The 16041-nt window shown below is 40.5% G+C and overlaps 1 protein-coding gene across 1 annotated transcript; it reads left to right on the top strand.

Annotated features, from left to right (window-relative positions):
• Positions 1–141: 141 nt before the first annotated feature.
• On the top strand, positions 142–16014 carry LOC140682025 (uncharacterized). Its single transcript, XM_072922872.1, has 12 exons — positions 142–330; positions 1248–1285; positions 9403–9534; positions 9859–9987; positions 12424–12555; positions 12882–13013; positions 13339–13470; positions 13797–13928; positions 14712–14843; positions 15169–15300; positions 15626–15757; positions 16003–16014. Exons 1-12 carry the CDS (start codon positions 252–254, stop codon positions 16012–16014), a joined length of 1314 nt encoding a protein of 437 aa, XP_072778973.1. The 5' UTR covers positions 142–251.
• Positions 16015–16041: the final 27 nt, after the last annotated feature.

Here is a 16041-nt window from a genome sequence, read left to right as displayed (position 1 = left end):
TAATTGCTCTGCCTAAATTCACAGGCCAATATAGAGTGTTTGCATTGTGATGTCAGGGCATGGTTGCCATGTGGTCATGGTGGCATCAGAAGGTTGTCTTGGTGCACGGAAGGCCTCAGTGTCAGAGCAGCTCTAGGGCTCGCTCAGGGCAGGAGCATCCTCCTGCTTGAGGCGTTTGTCAGTGGGAGCTGCCCACAGACAAGAGCCTTGATTTTTCTGATGGTGGAGCAAATCTGCACAGCAGTGCTACAATGATTGAGAAGGTTGTTGCTGTAGCTATTGGAGCTTACGGCGTTTTTTATTCCAGCTATTACCTCACTAACCTGACACGTAAGTAGAGGTTTTCCCTGGGTGTACCCGAACGTGGCTTTTGTATGTCTTCCTGCTCTTTCTTAGTGCCTGAGTTATTTTGAAACAGAAAGAGCACTAGCGTGCCACTGGTTTGGTAAAGCTCCTGTCAAGGAGTTCAGCTACAAGGGGATTTCTGTAGCCACAGGGCAGCATTTGCAAGGGAACCTGCAGGGGTTCTGTTCCCTCCCCGGGAGAGTCTGAGGCAGCAGAGTCTGTCATTTCCTCAGTTTGCTGGGACAAGCACGACAGCTTTGAAAACGTAAACTGGAGACCTTCTTGGAAGGCCTTCTAATAACTCTGCAGTATTTCCCAGAATTCAGGGAAAGCTTCTTTCTTTCTACATTTTTTCATGAAAGGAGTTGACTGTCTAACTTGACCCTTGACTGAGTGTTAAAATAGTGATTCCCTTTGCAAGGAAGTGCGAACTCCAAAGCAGTGAGTGTCTGCTCCTGGACCCTGGAGCTGCTGCTGTGCTGTGTCACAATAGAGCTGCCACATCATAGTGGAATTTTGGGGCAGCTTTTCTGGGCAACTGTCTCCAGCAAGTTAATGAGAAGTTGTGCATGCAACTGATTTAAAAAAAAAAAAAGGTACCGAAAGGAGAGGATTTTAAAAAGATGTGCTATGCGTTTGGTAGAAGAGGAGCATTGAGCGTTAGCAAAGAATTTGCATTTTCTTGATCGTGTTTGTATCCATTTAATGGCTAAACAGGCGAAAGGGTAGGCACGCCCAAGAATACTATCTGGATCTCTTGCTAGTTGTGTGAACGAAATGTGTCTCCTGGAGGGATGTTGTGAAACGGAAAATACTCTCTGTTTGCGGTGCTGGTCTGTGGGATTCACCAGCCCAGGCAATTTTCTCACAGCGTCTGGTTTGTTTTCCCTTGCCCACTACAGGTCACCTGATGCATGTAATCAGCGGTGCTGGTCCTAAGGTGAGTGAGAAAGGAACATTTCATGTTTGTGCTGTTTAGCAATTGTAGAGTAAGCTGTGTGCTTAGCCAGAACCAGTAGGCTGTAGAGGGCCAGGCATGCAGGCCGGAAGAAAATCCATTTTCATGCCTTCAGCAACAAATACAAAGGCATAGCTGGATATTTCCTAATTTCCAACTCAGAGCCTTGAAGACCTACAAACTCAGTTTTGCAGAGAGAACATTGCTTGATGACACCAGACAGGGATGAATACTTAAGAGAGAGCAACTTCCTGCAGAATTGAATAAGCCCATTTTAATGAAGCCACAGCAACTCAGATTTCTATCCCTATAAACCTTCATGATACTTCCTTAGAAGATGTGGTTGTAGAATTAGAAGGACAATTTAATGCTGTATTTGCAGTCAAATGGGCAACTTTGTGGCTGGGCAGCTGCATGGGCCAAAAGGACGCTTGGTGCCGGCCAAGAGCAGCTGAAGGTGGGCCAGCGCCTGGCCAGGTGGCCAAGAAGGCCAAGGGCATCCTGGCCCGTGTCAGCAGCAGTGGGGCAGCAGGAGCAGGGCAGTGACCGTCCCCCTGGGCTGGGCAGCGCTGCGGCCATAGCTGGGAGTGCTGTGTCCACTTTCTGCCCGATCCGTCTGCGTCTCACAGAACAGGATGGGACCCGGACTGGCTGCAGACTTAGGATTTATTATGTCTGTATCATACAAGCAAAAAGCAAGAGACACAGAGAAACGAACATCCATGCAAATCTAGATCAAAGACAAGATGGCAGTTTATGCAAAGCCTTTTTCTACATATTCTTTGAACCAGTAGCATAAAAGAAAAGGTGCAGAGTCATTATACTCTAACCAGTAAGAAAAGGACCCATGTGGGTTTAACATTAACAGAAGGACTTCTATGAACCTCAAACAATATACAATAATTCATTATATAAGATTGAAACTTTTTCTATTTTTGCAAAGCATGTATCTAGAACTTTTGACATCTCAAACTATCACTAAGTTCTTGTTCTTTCTTGTTCCTTATGATAAATATAAATGTATTCACTTGGTTCTTATTTTCCTAGCTTCCCAGGAGAAGGTTTGGAAATTTCCCAGCCTTTTTCAGCTTTATGTCTACTTTCTGGGGCCTTTTTGCACTTTCTAAAGTTTTCTACCTTTTATATATCCCTACAATTCCCCCTCTCTTTTTAAGTAAACTATTTTTGACTCGTCACTTATTTATTACTTTGTGTTATATAGCTTTACTACTGCCTATATTTATTCATTTAGGAAAAAAGTTATAAACTTTTTGTATGAAGGTACTTTTGGTTTTGTTTGTTTTAAGCTCTATAATTTTAAGTTAAAGCATTATTAATGTTGGGTAAAGTGAGGTATAGTATCTGTATTAGGTTCTGATAAATTTATAAATTTTGACTTTTTTAAGGTCTCAATGTAAAGGTTAAAATTTTGAGTGACTTTAATTAGTTTTGGTGAGGTTTTGTGCATTGTTTGTAACTTTTCTTTTGTATTTTTCTTTTGGACAATAAAAACTTTTTGATGAGTTTGTAATGTGTTGTGAATAATGAAGGGAATAAGGAATTAATATTAATATTATAATAACAAGATTTTACTTAACTTGTAAAGTTGTTTTGATTAAGGAGTTAAGCTCTACTTACTGAATCAATTGTTTAACTATGTTTCTTTATTTTTAATGGTAGATGTTAAGTTTTTAAGTGTTTGTATGTTTTTGTGAATGGATTTAGAATGATTAGACAAATTTACGTAACACATTCTTTTGAATTCTTTACAACTCTGTTTATGTGTTAGAAAAGGAAATTAATGGTTGTTTGATTTTGGAGTTTGTTGGACACTGCTGACATCAGTTCGCATGTTACTGAGTGCACTGGATGTGGTATTTGTTTGTTTGTTTAGTTAATATTTAATCTTATCTATTTGTCTTAATGTTGTTTCTGAAGCAATTGTAGGTAAAAAGAAGCTTGTTGAAATATTTTGTGTTTTTTTAACAGACTGAAATTACTATTGTAATCTTTTGGGTATAGGTATATATGAATAGATCTTTTTTCTTGTCTTTTTTGAAACTGTTTTAGTACTAGGTGTTATTACAGTGAGTGTGCTAATGTTACATGGTTTGTCTTTAGGGTATGATGGAATGTTTTTCTATCTTTTATTTCTACAAATGAACTAATAACATTTTGGTAATTTCTGTGGCTATTGGTTAACTTTAGATTTTTATCTACAGTGTATGAGTAATTGCACTGAAAACTTAAATTTTTATATTCGTAGTAAGAGTGAATAACATTGTATTTTGGAGATATATTTTTTTGGTAATTGTTTCTTGAAAATGTGACACAGAAATTTATTGTTCAGGAACTAAGGATCTTTAATTCTTGGGGTTCTGAACTTGTTTTGAGGAGTTGTTTGGTCTAGAGACTTTAATCCTATGTGGGATGGTTCCTATTAGCAATTTCACTTGGTTTGTTATTAAGTCACTTTTTTGTTAAAGGATCATGTTATATAGGTATTGGCTAATTTTTTAGTGGTACCCTAACTAAACAGGTTGAAAAAGGCTTTTTTGGATTTGAGTGAGACATACATATGGTATCTGATCTTGTAGCTTTGGTTAATGTGACTTAGACATTTGGTTTTGGTTGTTGTATAGGAAAATTTACATTATAAAAAGTAAGTAAAGTTAGAAAACATAAAGTGAACTGATTTTCTTTCATATCTTTTTCGTTGAGTTACTCTTTGTTAAAAGAATTTTCTATATATTTTAACTTTTAAACTGCATTTTTTGGAGAGTTTAGAATGTTAATTTTTTAGAATCTAATGATAATAATAAATCTTTCTTTTTTAAGTTTTTGTTAAAAGAGCTCAACGAAACAAGCTCCTTACACATTTATCATTATCATTAAATTGAAGTTTGCAGATTCTACAGGTGACATAGGAACATTAGGTTTTACTTGTAGTCTCTGTTTTAGCTTACGTTTGTGTGTTTGCTTTTTGACTTTTGGGTTTGTTAGTGTGTTTTGGTGTGTTGTATGGTTTGGCATTCTTTATTGGAATTCACTTTGCTTTTCTAGTACTTGTAGAAATACAAGTATACTCTTTGCTTTAAGCTATTAATTGGAAAGTACTTTTAATTTGTCTTGTTTCAAGGCTTTTAATTAAAACAGGAGGATTTTCTTTTTAGTTTTGCTTGTGTGTTATTTTTAAAATGCTTAAAAATTGGTAGATCTAGTTCTGCAAAAGAACCGTTTAAAAAATTATTAACACATAAAGCTTTACTTAATTTTATCTGTGGTATTACTTCTGCTCCCCTCTTCTGTTGATCTCAATGTGTTTTAATGTGTGATGTGTCTTTTTAACAGTAGTTTGATTTGCGGGGGAGTGGGGAATACTAAAGGTGTGATGAACATTTTAATTTAGTAGGAATGTTGCTACTTTTTGAGATAGATATGTGGGGCTATTGTTTTTTTTTGGGGTACACGTAATGAAGTAAATGTTTGTAAAAAATGTTGATAGGTACGATTACTTGTTCTCTTGTGTGGATAGAGGTAAAATCTGTACTTGATAGTGAATCTACTGAAACCTGAATGTTTTTAAATCTCTCAAAAGAAGGGTGTTTAGTGATGTTTGTTATAATTGTAGATTTTTTAAACTTTGTGGATTAACAGTTGTTGTAGAAACAGGGGTTTGCACAAGCTGACAATCAGGGTAACTGTAATGATAGCTTTAGCTTGGGATTTAGAGATACGAAACAAGTGTACAAGTGCTTGTGCATTTTGATGAAAAAAGGTATGACTCAATTTTGTGTGCTCAAAAATGTTTGGTAATGTGTTTGAGATAACTATGGTCCGTTTATTTGTTCTTGTATTTCTTTTTGCTAAACATCTTGGTAAAGATGAATGAGCTTTAATATGAGAAATAAAATATAGGTTAGTTCTGTGTTGTAAAATTTTATGAAGACATGAAAGTTAGCAATATAAATTATTATTACTAATATTTTTTTAAACTATTTTTTTACTTACATTAGTAACATAGGTAGAATCTGTAATTACATTGAAAGGCTTTGAAAATAGCTGAAAAGCTTTAACAACAGCAGCTAGTTGAACTACTTGAGGAGAACTTTCTACTATTGGAATATTCGATTTCTAATTTTTTGTTGTTTGATTTAACTATACAGTTACTGATTTATGTTTTTCTTGACTTATTAGTGAAGAGCGTTGTATTACTTAAAGGCCCTTCACTTAGCAAGGGCTTTTTTTGAAACTCAATTTTGTTTGTAATAATTTGTGACTTGGATAATGAATGGAACAAACACCTGAAAAACTTAACAATGCATTTTCTAAATCATCTGAATTTTGTAATGTCTAATCTAAATAATCTGTATTTAAAGGTAAATATAGAACTGTAAAGTCTTTGCCTGTTAAGGTTAATATTCTTGCTTTGACCTTAATTACAATTTGTGCTATTATTTATCTCTAGGGTTGTAGAAACTGTTTTTGGAGACTTGTAGGGAAGAAAAACTTATTCTGCTATTAATAATGGATCTTTCTGAGATGGATCTCATTGGAAAATGAGGCTATAAAGTTGTAGCTTCTGTCTCAAAGCAGTCAGGAAGAAAGGTTTCTTTGGAGCATAATGATGGGCTTGTCTTCTTTGGAAAGTTTTGTGACTTGTTATGCTGAGTTGAGCTTCAGGTGTTAAAATCTTGGGAGATTTAATGTCAAAGTTTTCTCTCAGTAGATCAAAAAGCGGAGCAAGTTCATCGTTGGTAATTTTCAAAATAGGTTTCATCTTGTTAATTTCTGTTAAAAGTTGCTGTAAATCTTGCAAAGTGTTGATGTTGACTTGAAGTTGTATCTTTTGGGGTGAAATTGTTTGTTTTGTTATCTTCTATCTTAGATATTTTTAGGGGGGGATTTCTTGTATCTTAGATGTAGAAATTCTAGTTCAGTCTTTTGGATCTCAGTAACAGCGCTGTCACAAGTTTGTTTTATCTTTGCCTGTGTTGGTGCTGCAATGAGTAGATCATCTATGTAGTGTAGAATCGTGGATTGTGGATGCTTCTGTCAAGTTGTACACGGTACTTGTGTGACAAAATATTGTTAAATTGTTAGAGAATTCTTCATCCCTTGTGGTAAAGATTTCTAGTGATATCTTTGCATTGGCTTTCTTTGCTTGATGACTGGAACTGAGAAGGCAAATCTTGGGGCATCTTCAGGATGAAGTGGTATGTTGAAGAAACAGTCTTTTATATCGATGATGACGAGAGGCCAGTTTCTAGGAATTATTGATAGAGAGGGACATACAGCAGCTGTCTTCCTTTCAAGACTTGTAATAGTAATCATGGATTCGCTTTCTAAACAAACAGTAGTTCTTCTGATCCTTGTGAGTGTTCTCATAGGTGATATTAAGTGTTAGTTATGGGCTAAAACAGGAGAGAAATTACTGAGACATCTGCACCGTATCTGGTATGCCTGTAACATAAATTGTTCTACCACGATGAGTTAGGCCACCAGTCAGTTCTGGTTGGTTTAGAACATACTTCTAAGTATGCTCTACTTAGAAGACATGTAGCATTGGAGTAGAAATCACATCTGGATCACCTTGGTACACCGTTTGATTGGTTAACAGAGCAATTTGTTGAGATACATTTTGTTTGAATATGTCTATAGGTAAAGCAATGATTGTCGTTTACTGAAATGATAACTGGAAAAATTAATAGTCTAAGACTTGTATTGTTGTCTTTAGGTATAATAATTAAAAATTCTTGTCTTTGTTGTGATTTGTTAATCAGACCTGTAGGTATACATTCATAACAGAAATTTTTCAAAAACCATATTAATTTTGAGTTTGCTAACTCCAGTTTTGTCCTTGGAGGTAATAGGAAGGAACGTCTTGTGGTACTGGTGGTAAAGGTAGATATTGTGTTTGGCTTTGAGGTCTCCTAGTGAAGGCTAAGGGGGAAAATTCCCTGGATTCTGGGTTGCTATTACTTGTTTCACCACGCAGTGGGTCACGCTTTGCTTGGAGTTTAACGGTAGGGGATTACTATCTATATCAAATTTAGAATGACAATTTTTTGCATAATGTTTCCCTTTTTGATATTGAGGACAAACAGAAGGTACTTCAGATTTTATTATTGGATCAGGGTAATTCTTTATCACATGACTAGGCTTCTCACATCTGAAGCAGGACTTTTTAGTAAAGGTTCATTGAACAGCAGCAAGAGTTTTTTCAAAAAGTTTTGTTTGTTCTTCAATTGGTTTTAAAAATTTGTTTCTTAGTGAATCATGAGATTTAGTAATTTGCTCTCTAGGGACATTAGCTTGTACTTAGCAAGATACTGTGGAGTGCTAATTTTATTGTAAGCTGAAAGCATTTGAGTAACAGTTGGAGGCTGTTTGGGTAATGTAGAAATAATTTTTTTGCAATCATCATTCGCATTTACAAATGCTAGGTTTTGGAGAATATAAGAATGAGCTGCTTTATCAGGGCATTGTCTTTCAACAGCTTGTATTAACTTATCTAAAAATGTATGATTCATTTGTTCTTTGTGTCATGGTCAAATATGCTTTAAGAGGAGTACTTGTTGATTTGACCGAAATTAAAGTTTTTCTTGCAGCTTGTTTAATATCTCTCAACACTGACCTAGGAACAAAGTTTGTGTTTCTGGTTTATCATATGGCCTTTTGCTAGACAACTTAGCTTCTGAAAATTTTTCATATGTACTACTAACATATTTTTCCCATAAAACCTTAATAGGTATCTTCTGCTGGAGTTCTCATAACATAAATTGTGAATTAGTTAAAATCAGACTTGCCACAACGCGACAATCAGTTGGCATGAGTTCATAAGAGTAAAAAAACACATAATTAAAATAAAGAGAGTTAATTCTGCTTTCCTTCAAACTTTGATTTCACTCTTTGATGTTATAATGTGAGAGTGATTAATACATAGGCCTACTATTATCCCTCCCATAAGAGACTGGCATGGCTAAAATTTCTTCATTTAAAAACTTAAAATCTCTTTTTTTTCCAAAAGATATTGCCCTATCTTTTTCTAATCAGACGTTGCTACATCATGTTCTGAACTAGGCAGATTATTGTTGCAGCAACTGAGCACTGAGAGAAATCTATCTTGGTTTCTAGACACAGTTCTGGGCTTTCTGCTCAAAGAAGTCTCAGCTTGGTTCCTTAGTAGTTTATTACTATTGCAACTCTTGGTCTCAGCTTTATAAATTTTTAAATTTTCCTTAATGATTTAGATCCTGATTTTATGATCCTGATTTTGCTTATTATTTTAAAATTTCCCAACACTTCTCAAAAGTATGTCTACATTCTAAAGACTTCTTACACTTTAGAAAGTTTTTTACGCTTTTATATTCATAAACACTTGTGGGCCCCTCTGAAGCAGAAAGTCCTTGAGGGGCTGGAGCATGTGCAGAGAAGGACACGGGAGCTGGGGAAGGGTGTGGAGCGCAGGGCCAAGGAGGGGGGTGCTGAGGGAGTTTCAGCCGGGACAATGGGAGGCTGTTGAGAGACCTTCAGGCACACTTCCATAGATCCATACATGACAGTGCTCACCACAAGTGCCATTTCCCTGCCAAACTTACCCTCACTGTATCCCAGTGCTTTAGACGCTGGTGTCGGAGAGACTCCCTGCTTATTGTTTGTTGTGTTTTTCTTTTGCTGGTTTAGTAGAGGAAAAGCCCTGTTGATTTTCTCATTATCCAACAAGCACAGATGCTTCTTCACAACGTTTCCTGCTCTTTTCCAGCACTGGATGAGATTCTGATCCAGTTGTAGGCTTCCATGTCTGCAGCAGCAAAAGCAAAGGCATAGATGACTCTTTCTTACTTTTCCATTTCTGAGCTCTCAAAAGCTAAAAGCTCTGTCTTGCAGATACAACATTGCTTGCTGATGGCAACCAGGGAAGAATATCAGCTTCATATCCATATATAGTTCTGTTGAATTGGCCCATTTTAATTTGATCTGTGCTGCTTAGAATCCTTTTACACTGAATTTTTATGCTTTCTCCTTGGATGATATGGTGGTAGATGTGAGAAGGAAGGAGGTAACGGCTTGTCCCTCATGTTTCTCTCTTGCCCCAGAGCACAAAACCAGCATCAGTGTCTGCCCCAGCCACCTCTGCTCCTAGAGAAGAATATGAAGAGGACCAAATTGAGCAGTATGACCGTGAGACTCCATCAGGGGTCTCAGCAGAGCCTGAATCTTCAGAGCCAGTAAGTGCCACTTGTGGGTGGTGCTGTCGTTAGTGCAAGGCAGAGCTGCAAGTTTCGCTTTTGCGTTTCAGAGCTTTCAAGATTTATAACGTCAGTTACAAAGAGATCATTGCTATCTGATAGAAGGGAGGGTGGAATATTTATTTCAGAGCAATTTGCAGTACAGGTGGATTAACAAATTTTAATACCATAAGAGCGCATTGGAATCCCATTGCAATTAAAGTGTCTCAATTTTCCTTGGAAGAAATGGTGGTAGATGTGAGAATATAGGAAGTTATAGATGATAGGTAACAGCCTGTCCCTCATGCTTCTCTCTTGCCACAGATGACAGAGGAAACAACAGAGTCTGCCCTGGCTCTCTCTCCTCCTGGTAAAGTCGAAGAGGAGGAAATTGAGGAGTATGACTGCGAGGCTCCATCAGTGGTCACACCTGAGCCTGAATCTCCTAAGCCAGTAAGTGCCTGTTGTGGTTGGTGCTGTGTTTAGTGCAAGGCAGAGCTGAAGTTTCTGACCAGCCAGCTCTTGCTGTTGCTGGCCGAGGATGCTGAGTGCTGGAGTCCTGCCAGGACCCAGCGATTTCCTGCAGGCAGTGACCTCCAGCTAGAAATTGGCCTTGGACCTGTCATGTTTAGGCACCAAAGCCTGTTGCCTCAGGGTGAGGGTCTGGCTGCTCAACTCAGTGAAGCTCTGTCTCTTGGGCTTCTGCAGGGCCATGGCCAAGGGCGCACGAGGTAGTGCTGGAGGTCTCAGGGCTTGGTTTGTTTGCTTTCCCTTTGTGGAAACATGTGTTTGGCTGGTGAAACGGGTCTGCAGTTGCTTGAGTATTTATTCAGTTCTACAAAGTGTGCGGCTCAGCTGTCTTGTGACTATTGATAAGCTGCAAGTAGACGAGTGTGTTGTCCATGAATCTGTGGGGGACAAGACCTGGTCAAAGAAACTAAGTTTATAATTGTGAAGCCCTCTTGTGAGGCAAAAAACAAGGTTCTGTGGATGCATTTTTGGTGTAGTCTGCAGCTTTGAAAAGTGCATTGCAGCCTGTAGGCGGGGCGGGGGTTTGAAGCTGCAAGTCCATGACTGCAATCTTGTGTTGCTCAGAAGAGGAAGGACATTTTGAAATGGTGGATGCTGTATTTTTAATCCAATGGGCAACTTTGTGGCCAGGACGCTGTGTGGGCCAAAAGGACCCAGGGGTGCCGGTCAAAAGCAGCTGAAGGTGGGCCCGGACCTGGCCAGGTGGCCAAGAAGGCCAAGGGCACCCTGGCCTGTCAGCAGAAGTGGGGCAGCAGGAGCAGGACAGTGACCATCCCCCTGGGCTGGGCAGCGCTGCAACCATAGCTGGAATTTCTGTGCTGCGTGTCACCCTCAAATCCACGGGTGATGAGTCCCCAGTGTACCCCATCCAGCTGGGCAGTGGGGCGAGTCGGGCAGAGGGAGGGAACTTCTCCTTGGATCCTGCGGGGCTTTGAGAAGCTCCCTCGTGAGTTCAAAGACAAGCTGGTCCGACAAGCAAGAGAAAGAGGCGCTCCTCCTCAGGATTAGTTCTGAAATTTAATGAGGGCCTGGAGAGATCCCAGGCCACATCCAAACCCGAAGGACATCCAGAGCAAGAGAGGGTGTCCCTGCCCAGAGGAGCCAGATATAGGGGGACGGGAAACCCGAGCAGCCAACAGGGGAAGGACTTGGGAGTGGCTCTCTGGGGGCAAGGCCTCAGAGTGACCACTGAGGAGGGGGTGGGGGAGGAGCCCCGAGCCAGGGTCCAGTTACCTGGTGACCCTGGGAGAAGGCTCTGGACAAACGGGAAGGGTCACGAGGTGATGGACACATCACCTGGGAGGAGACAGGGGGATGAGTCAGGGATTTTGGGGTTTGATGGACATACAGGTGCTGATGGGAAAGCTGGGATGAAGCAAACGGATACAAAGAGGGGATATGGAGGGACAAACCATTATGAGGGGATATACAGGGCGAGCACAACTCCACAGTGATGTGTCTACATGTGGGCCCCTCTGAAGCAGGAAGTCCTTGAGGCGCTGGGCGTGTGCAGAGAAGGACACGGGAGCTGGGGAAGGGTGTGGAGCGCAAGGCCAAGGAGGAGGTGCTCAGGGTGTTTCAGCCTGGACAATGGGAGGCTCGTGAGGGACTTTCAGGCACACTTCCATAGATCCATATGTGACAGTGCTCATCACCATGGCTGTTCCCCTGCCAAACATGCCCTCACTGCCTCCAAGTGTTTTAGCCACTTGAGGAGGGGACACTTTTGACTTGCTTTGACTTGGTTTGGTAGGAGGTAAAGCCCTGCCCATTTTCTCTCTTGCCAGCAAGCACAGATGCTTCTGCACAACCTTTCCTGCCCTGTCCTTGCACTGGTTGGGATTCTGATCCAGTTTGAGTTTTCCATGTCTGCCGCAGCAACAGCAAAAGCCTTGCTGGCTATTTCCTACTTTTGCATTTCAGGGCTTTAAAGAGCCAAAAGCTCCTTTGTGCCAAGGCACAGTTGCTTGCTGATGGCAGCCAGGAAGGACTATCAAATACATAGAGTGCATCAAATAGAGTTCTGCTGAGTTAGCCCATTTTAATCTGGTCAGAGTGATTTAGAAACGCATTGCTAACAAAGTGGATAATTTTTCCTTTTAAGAGGAGGTTACGGATCTGAGGAGAAACGAGATTATAAATGATGTAACCTGATAGTAGGCAGCGTGGAATACTTAATTCAGAGCAATTTGAATTAGAGTTGTTTTAGCCAATTTCAATACTATGAGAGAACCTTAGAATCCCATTGTTATCAAAGTTTCTCAATTTTCCTTGCAAGATATGGTGGTAGATGTGAAAAGAAATGAGGTTATAAATGATAGATAACAGTCTCTCCCTCATGCTCCTCTCTTGCCACAGATGATCGAGACAACAGCAGTGTCTGCCCTGGCTCCCTCTGCTCCTGGTGAAGTAGCCAAAGAGGAGCAAATGGAGCAGTTTGACCACAAGGCTCCATCAGAGGTCTCACCAGAGTCTGAATCTCCTGAGCCAGTAAGTGCCAGTTGTGGGTGTTGCTGTCTTTAGTGCAACACAGCACTGAAAGTTTTGCTTTTGCATTACCGAGCTATCAAGATTTAAAAGTTCAGTTACACAGATCGATCATTGTCACCTGATAGTAGACAGGTTGGGATATTTAAAGCAGAGCAAGTTGCATTACAGTTGTAGTAGCCAATTTCAGTATTATGAGAGCACCTTAGAATCCCATTGTTATCAAAGTTTCTCAATTTTCCTTGCAAGATATGGTGGTAGATGTGAGAAGCAATGAGGTTATAAATGATAGATAACAGTCTGTCCCTCATGCTTCTCTCTTGCCACAGATGATAGAGACAACAGCAGTGTCTGCCCTGGCTCCCTCTCCTCCTGGTGAAGAAGCCAAAGAGGAGCAAATTGAGGAGTATGTCCTCAAGGCTCCATCAGTGGTAACGCCTGAGCCTGAATCTCCTGAGCCAGTAAGTGCCAGTTGTGGGTGGGGCTGTTTTTAGTGCAAGGCAGAGCAGCAAGTTTCTCTTTTGCATTTCTTAGCTTTCAAGACTTACAATGTCAGTTACACAGATCGATCATTGTCACCTGATAGTAGACAGGTTGGGATATTTAAATCAGAGCAAGTTGAATTACAGTTGTATTAGCCAATGTTAATACATGAGATCACTTTAGAATCCCATTGTAATCAAAGTTTCTCAATTTTCCTTGCAAGATATGGTGGTAGATGTGAGAAGAAATGCGGTTTTAAATGATAGGTAATGGCCTGTCCCTCATGCTTCTCTCTTGCCACAGATGATAGAGACAACAGCAGTGTCTGCCCTGGCTCCCTCTGCTCCTGGTGAGGAAGCCGTGGAGGAGCAAATTGAGGAGTATGACCACAAGGCTCCATCACGGGTCACACCAGAGCCTGAATCTTCGGAGCCAGTAAGTGCCAGTTGTGGGTGGTGATGTGTTTAGTGCAACACAGCACTGAACGTTTTGCTTTTGCATTTCCGAGCTATCAAGATTTAAAAGGTCAGTTACACAAATAGATCATTGTAACCTGATAGTAGGCAGCGTGGAATACTTAATTCAGAGCAATTTGAATTAAAGTTGTTTTAGCCAATTTCAATACTATGAGAGCATCTTTGAATCCCATTGTTATCAAAGTTTCTCAATTTTCCTTGCAAGATATGGTGGTAGATGTGAGAAGAAATACGGTTTTAAATGATAGGTAATGGCCTGTCCCTCATGCTTCTCTCTTGCCACAGATGATAGAGACAACAGCAGTGTCTGCCCTGGCTCCCTCTGCTCCTGGTGAAGAAGCCAAAGAGGAGCAAGTTGAGCAATTTGACCACAAGGCTCCATCACGGGTCACGCCTGAGCCTGAATCTCCTGATCCAGTAAGTGCCAGTTGTGGGTGGGGCTGTTTTTAGTGCAAGGCAGAGCAGCAAGTTTCTCTTTTGCATTTCTTAGCTTTCAAGAATTACAATGTCAGTTACACAGATCGATCATTGTCACCTGATAGTAGACAGGTTGGGATATTTAAATCAGAGCTAGGTGCATTACAGTTGTAGTAGCCAATTTTAATACATGAGAGCAATTTAGAATCCCATTGTAATCAAAGTTTCTTAATTTTCTTTGCAAGATATGGTGGTAGACGTGAGAAGAAATACGGTTTTAAATGATAGGTAATGGCCTGTCCAACATGCTTCTCTCTTGCCACAGATGATAGAGACAACAGCAGTGTCTGCCCTGGCTCCCTCTCCTCCTGGTGAAGAAGCCAAAGAGGAGCAAATTGAGCAGTTTGACCACAAGGCTCCATCAGTGGTCGCACCAGAGTCTGAATCTTCGGAGCCAGTAAGTGCCAGTTGTGGGTGTTGCTGTCTTTAGTGCAACACAGCACTGAAAGTTTTGCTTTTGCATTTCCGAGCTATCAAGATTTAAAAGGTCAGTTACACAAATAGATCATTGTAACCTGATAGTAGGCAGCGTGGAATACTTAATTCAGAGCAATTTGAATTAGAGTTGTTTTAGCCAATTTCAATACTATGAGAGCACCTTAGAATCCCATTGTAATCAAAGTTTCTCAATTTTCCTTGGAAGATATGGTGGTAGATGTGAGAAGAAATGCGGTTTTAAATGATAGGTAATGGCCTGTCCCTCATGCTTCTCTCTTGCCACAGATGACAGAGACACCACCAGTGTCTGCCCTGGCTCCCTCTCCTCCTGGTGAAGAAGCCGTGGAGGAGCAAATTGAGGAGTTTGACCTCAAGGCTCCATCAGTGGTAACGCCTGAGCCTGAATCTCCTGAGCCAGTAAGTGCCAGTTGTGGGTGGGGCTGTTTTTAGTGCAAAGTAGAGCAGCAAGTTTCGCTTTTGCATTTCTTAGCTTTCAAGAATTACAATGTCAGTTACACAGATCGATCATTGTCACCTGATAGTAGACAGGTTGGGATATTTAAATCAGAGCTAGTTGCATTACAGTTGTAGTAGCCAATTTTAATACATGAGAGCAATTTAGAATCCCATTGTAATCAAAGTTTCTTAATTTTCTTTGCAAGATATGGTGGTAGATGTGAGAAGAAACACGGTTTTAAATGATAGGTAATGGCCTGTCCCTCATGCTTCTCTCTTGCCACAGATGATAGAGACAACAGCAGTGTCTGCCCTGGCTCCCTCTCCTCCTGGTGAAGAAGCCAAAGAGGAGCAAATTGAGCAGTTTGACCACAAGGCTCCATCAGTGGTCGCACCAGAGTCTGAATCTTCGAAGCCAGTAAGTGCCAGTTGTGGGTGGTGATGTGTTTGGTGCAACCCAGCACTGAAAGTTTTGCTTTTGCATTTCCGAGCTATCAAGATTTAAAAGGTCAGTTAAACAAATCGATCATTGTCACCTGATAATAGACAGGTTGGGATATTTAAATCAGAGCTAGTTGCATTACAGTTGTAGTAGCCAATGTTAATACATGAGAGCACTTTAGAATCCCATTGTAATCAAAGTTTCTCAATTTTCCTTGCAAGATATGGTGGTAGATGTGATAAGAAATACGATTTTAAATGATAGGTAATGGCCTGTCCCTCATGCTTCTCTCTTGCCAAAGATGATAGAGACAACAGCAGTGTCTGCCCTGGCTCCCTCTGCTCCTGGTGAAGAAGCCAGAGAGGAGCAAATTGAGGAGTATGTCCTCAAGGCTCCATCAGTGGTAACTCCTGAGCCTGAATCTCCTGAGCCAGTAAGTGCCAGTTGTGGGTGGGGCTGTTTTTAGTGCAAGGCAGAGCAGCAAGTTTCTCTTTTGCATTTCTTAGCTTTCAAGAATTACAATGTCAGTTACACAGATCGATCATTGTCACCTGATAGTAGACAGGTTGGGATATTTAAATCAGAGCTAGGTGCATTACAGTTGTAGTAGCCAATTTTAATACATGAGAGCAATTTAGAATCCCATTGTAATCAAAGTTTCTTAATTTTCTTTGCAAGATATGGTGGTAGACGTGAGAAGAAATACGGTTTTAAATG

The sequence above is a fragment of the Taeniopygia guttata genome, chromosome Z, assembly GCF_048771995.1.
Source record: "Taeniopygia guttata chromosome Z, bTaeGut7.mat, whole genome shotgun sequence".
NCBI lineage: Eukaryota > Metazoa > Chordata > Aves > Passeriformes > Estrildidae > Taeniopygia > Taeniopygia guttata.
This window is presented reverse-complemented; position numbering and strand designations above follow the sequence as displayed.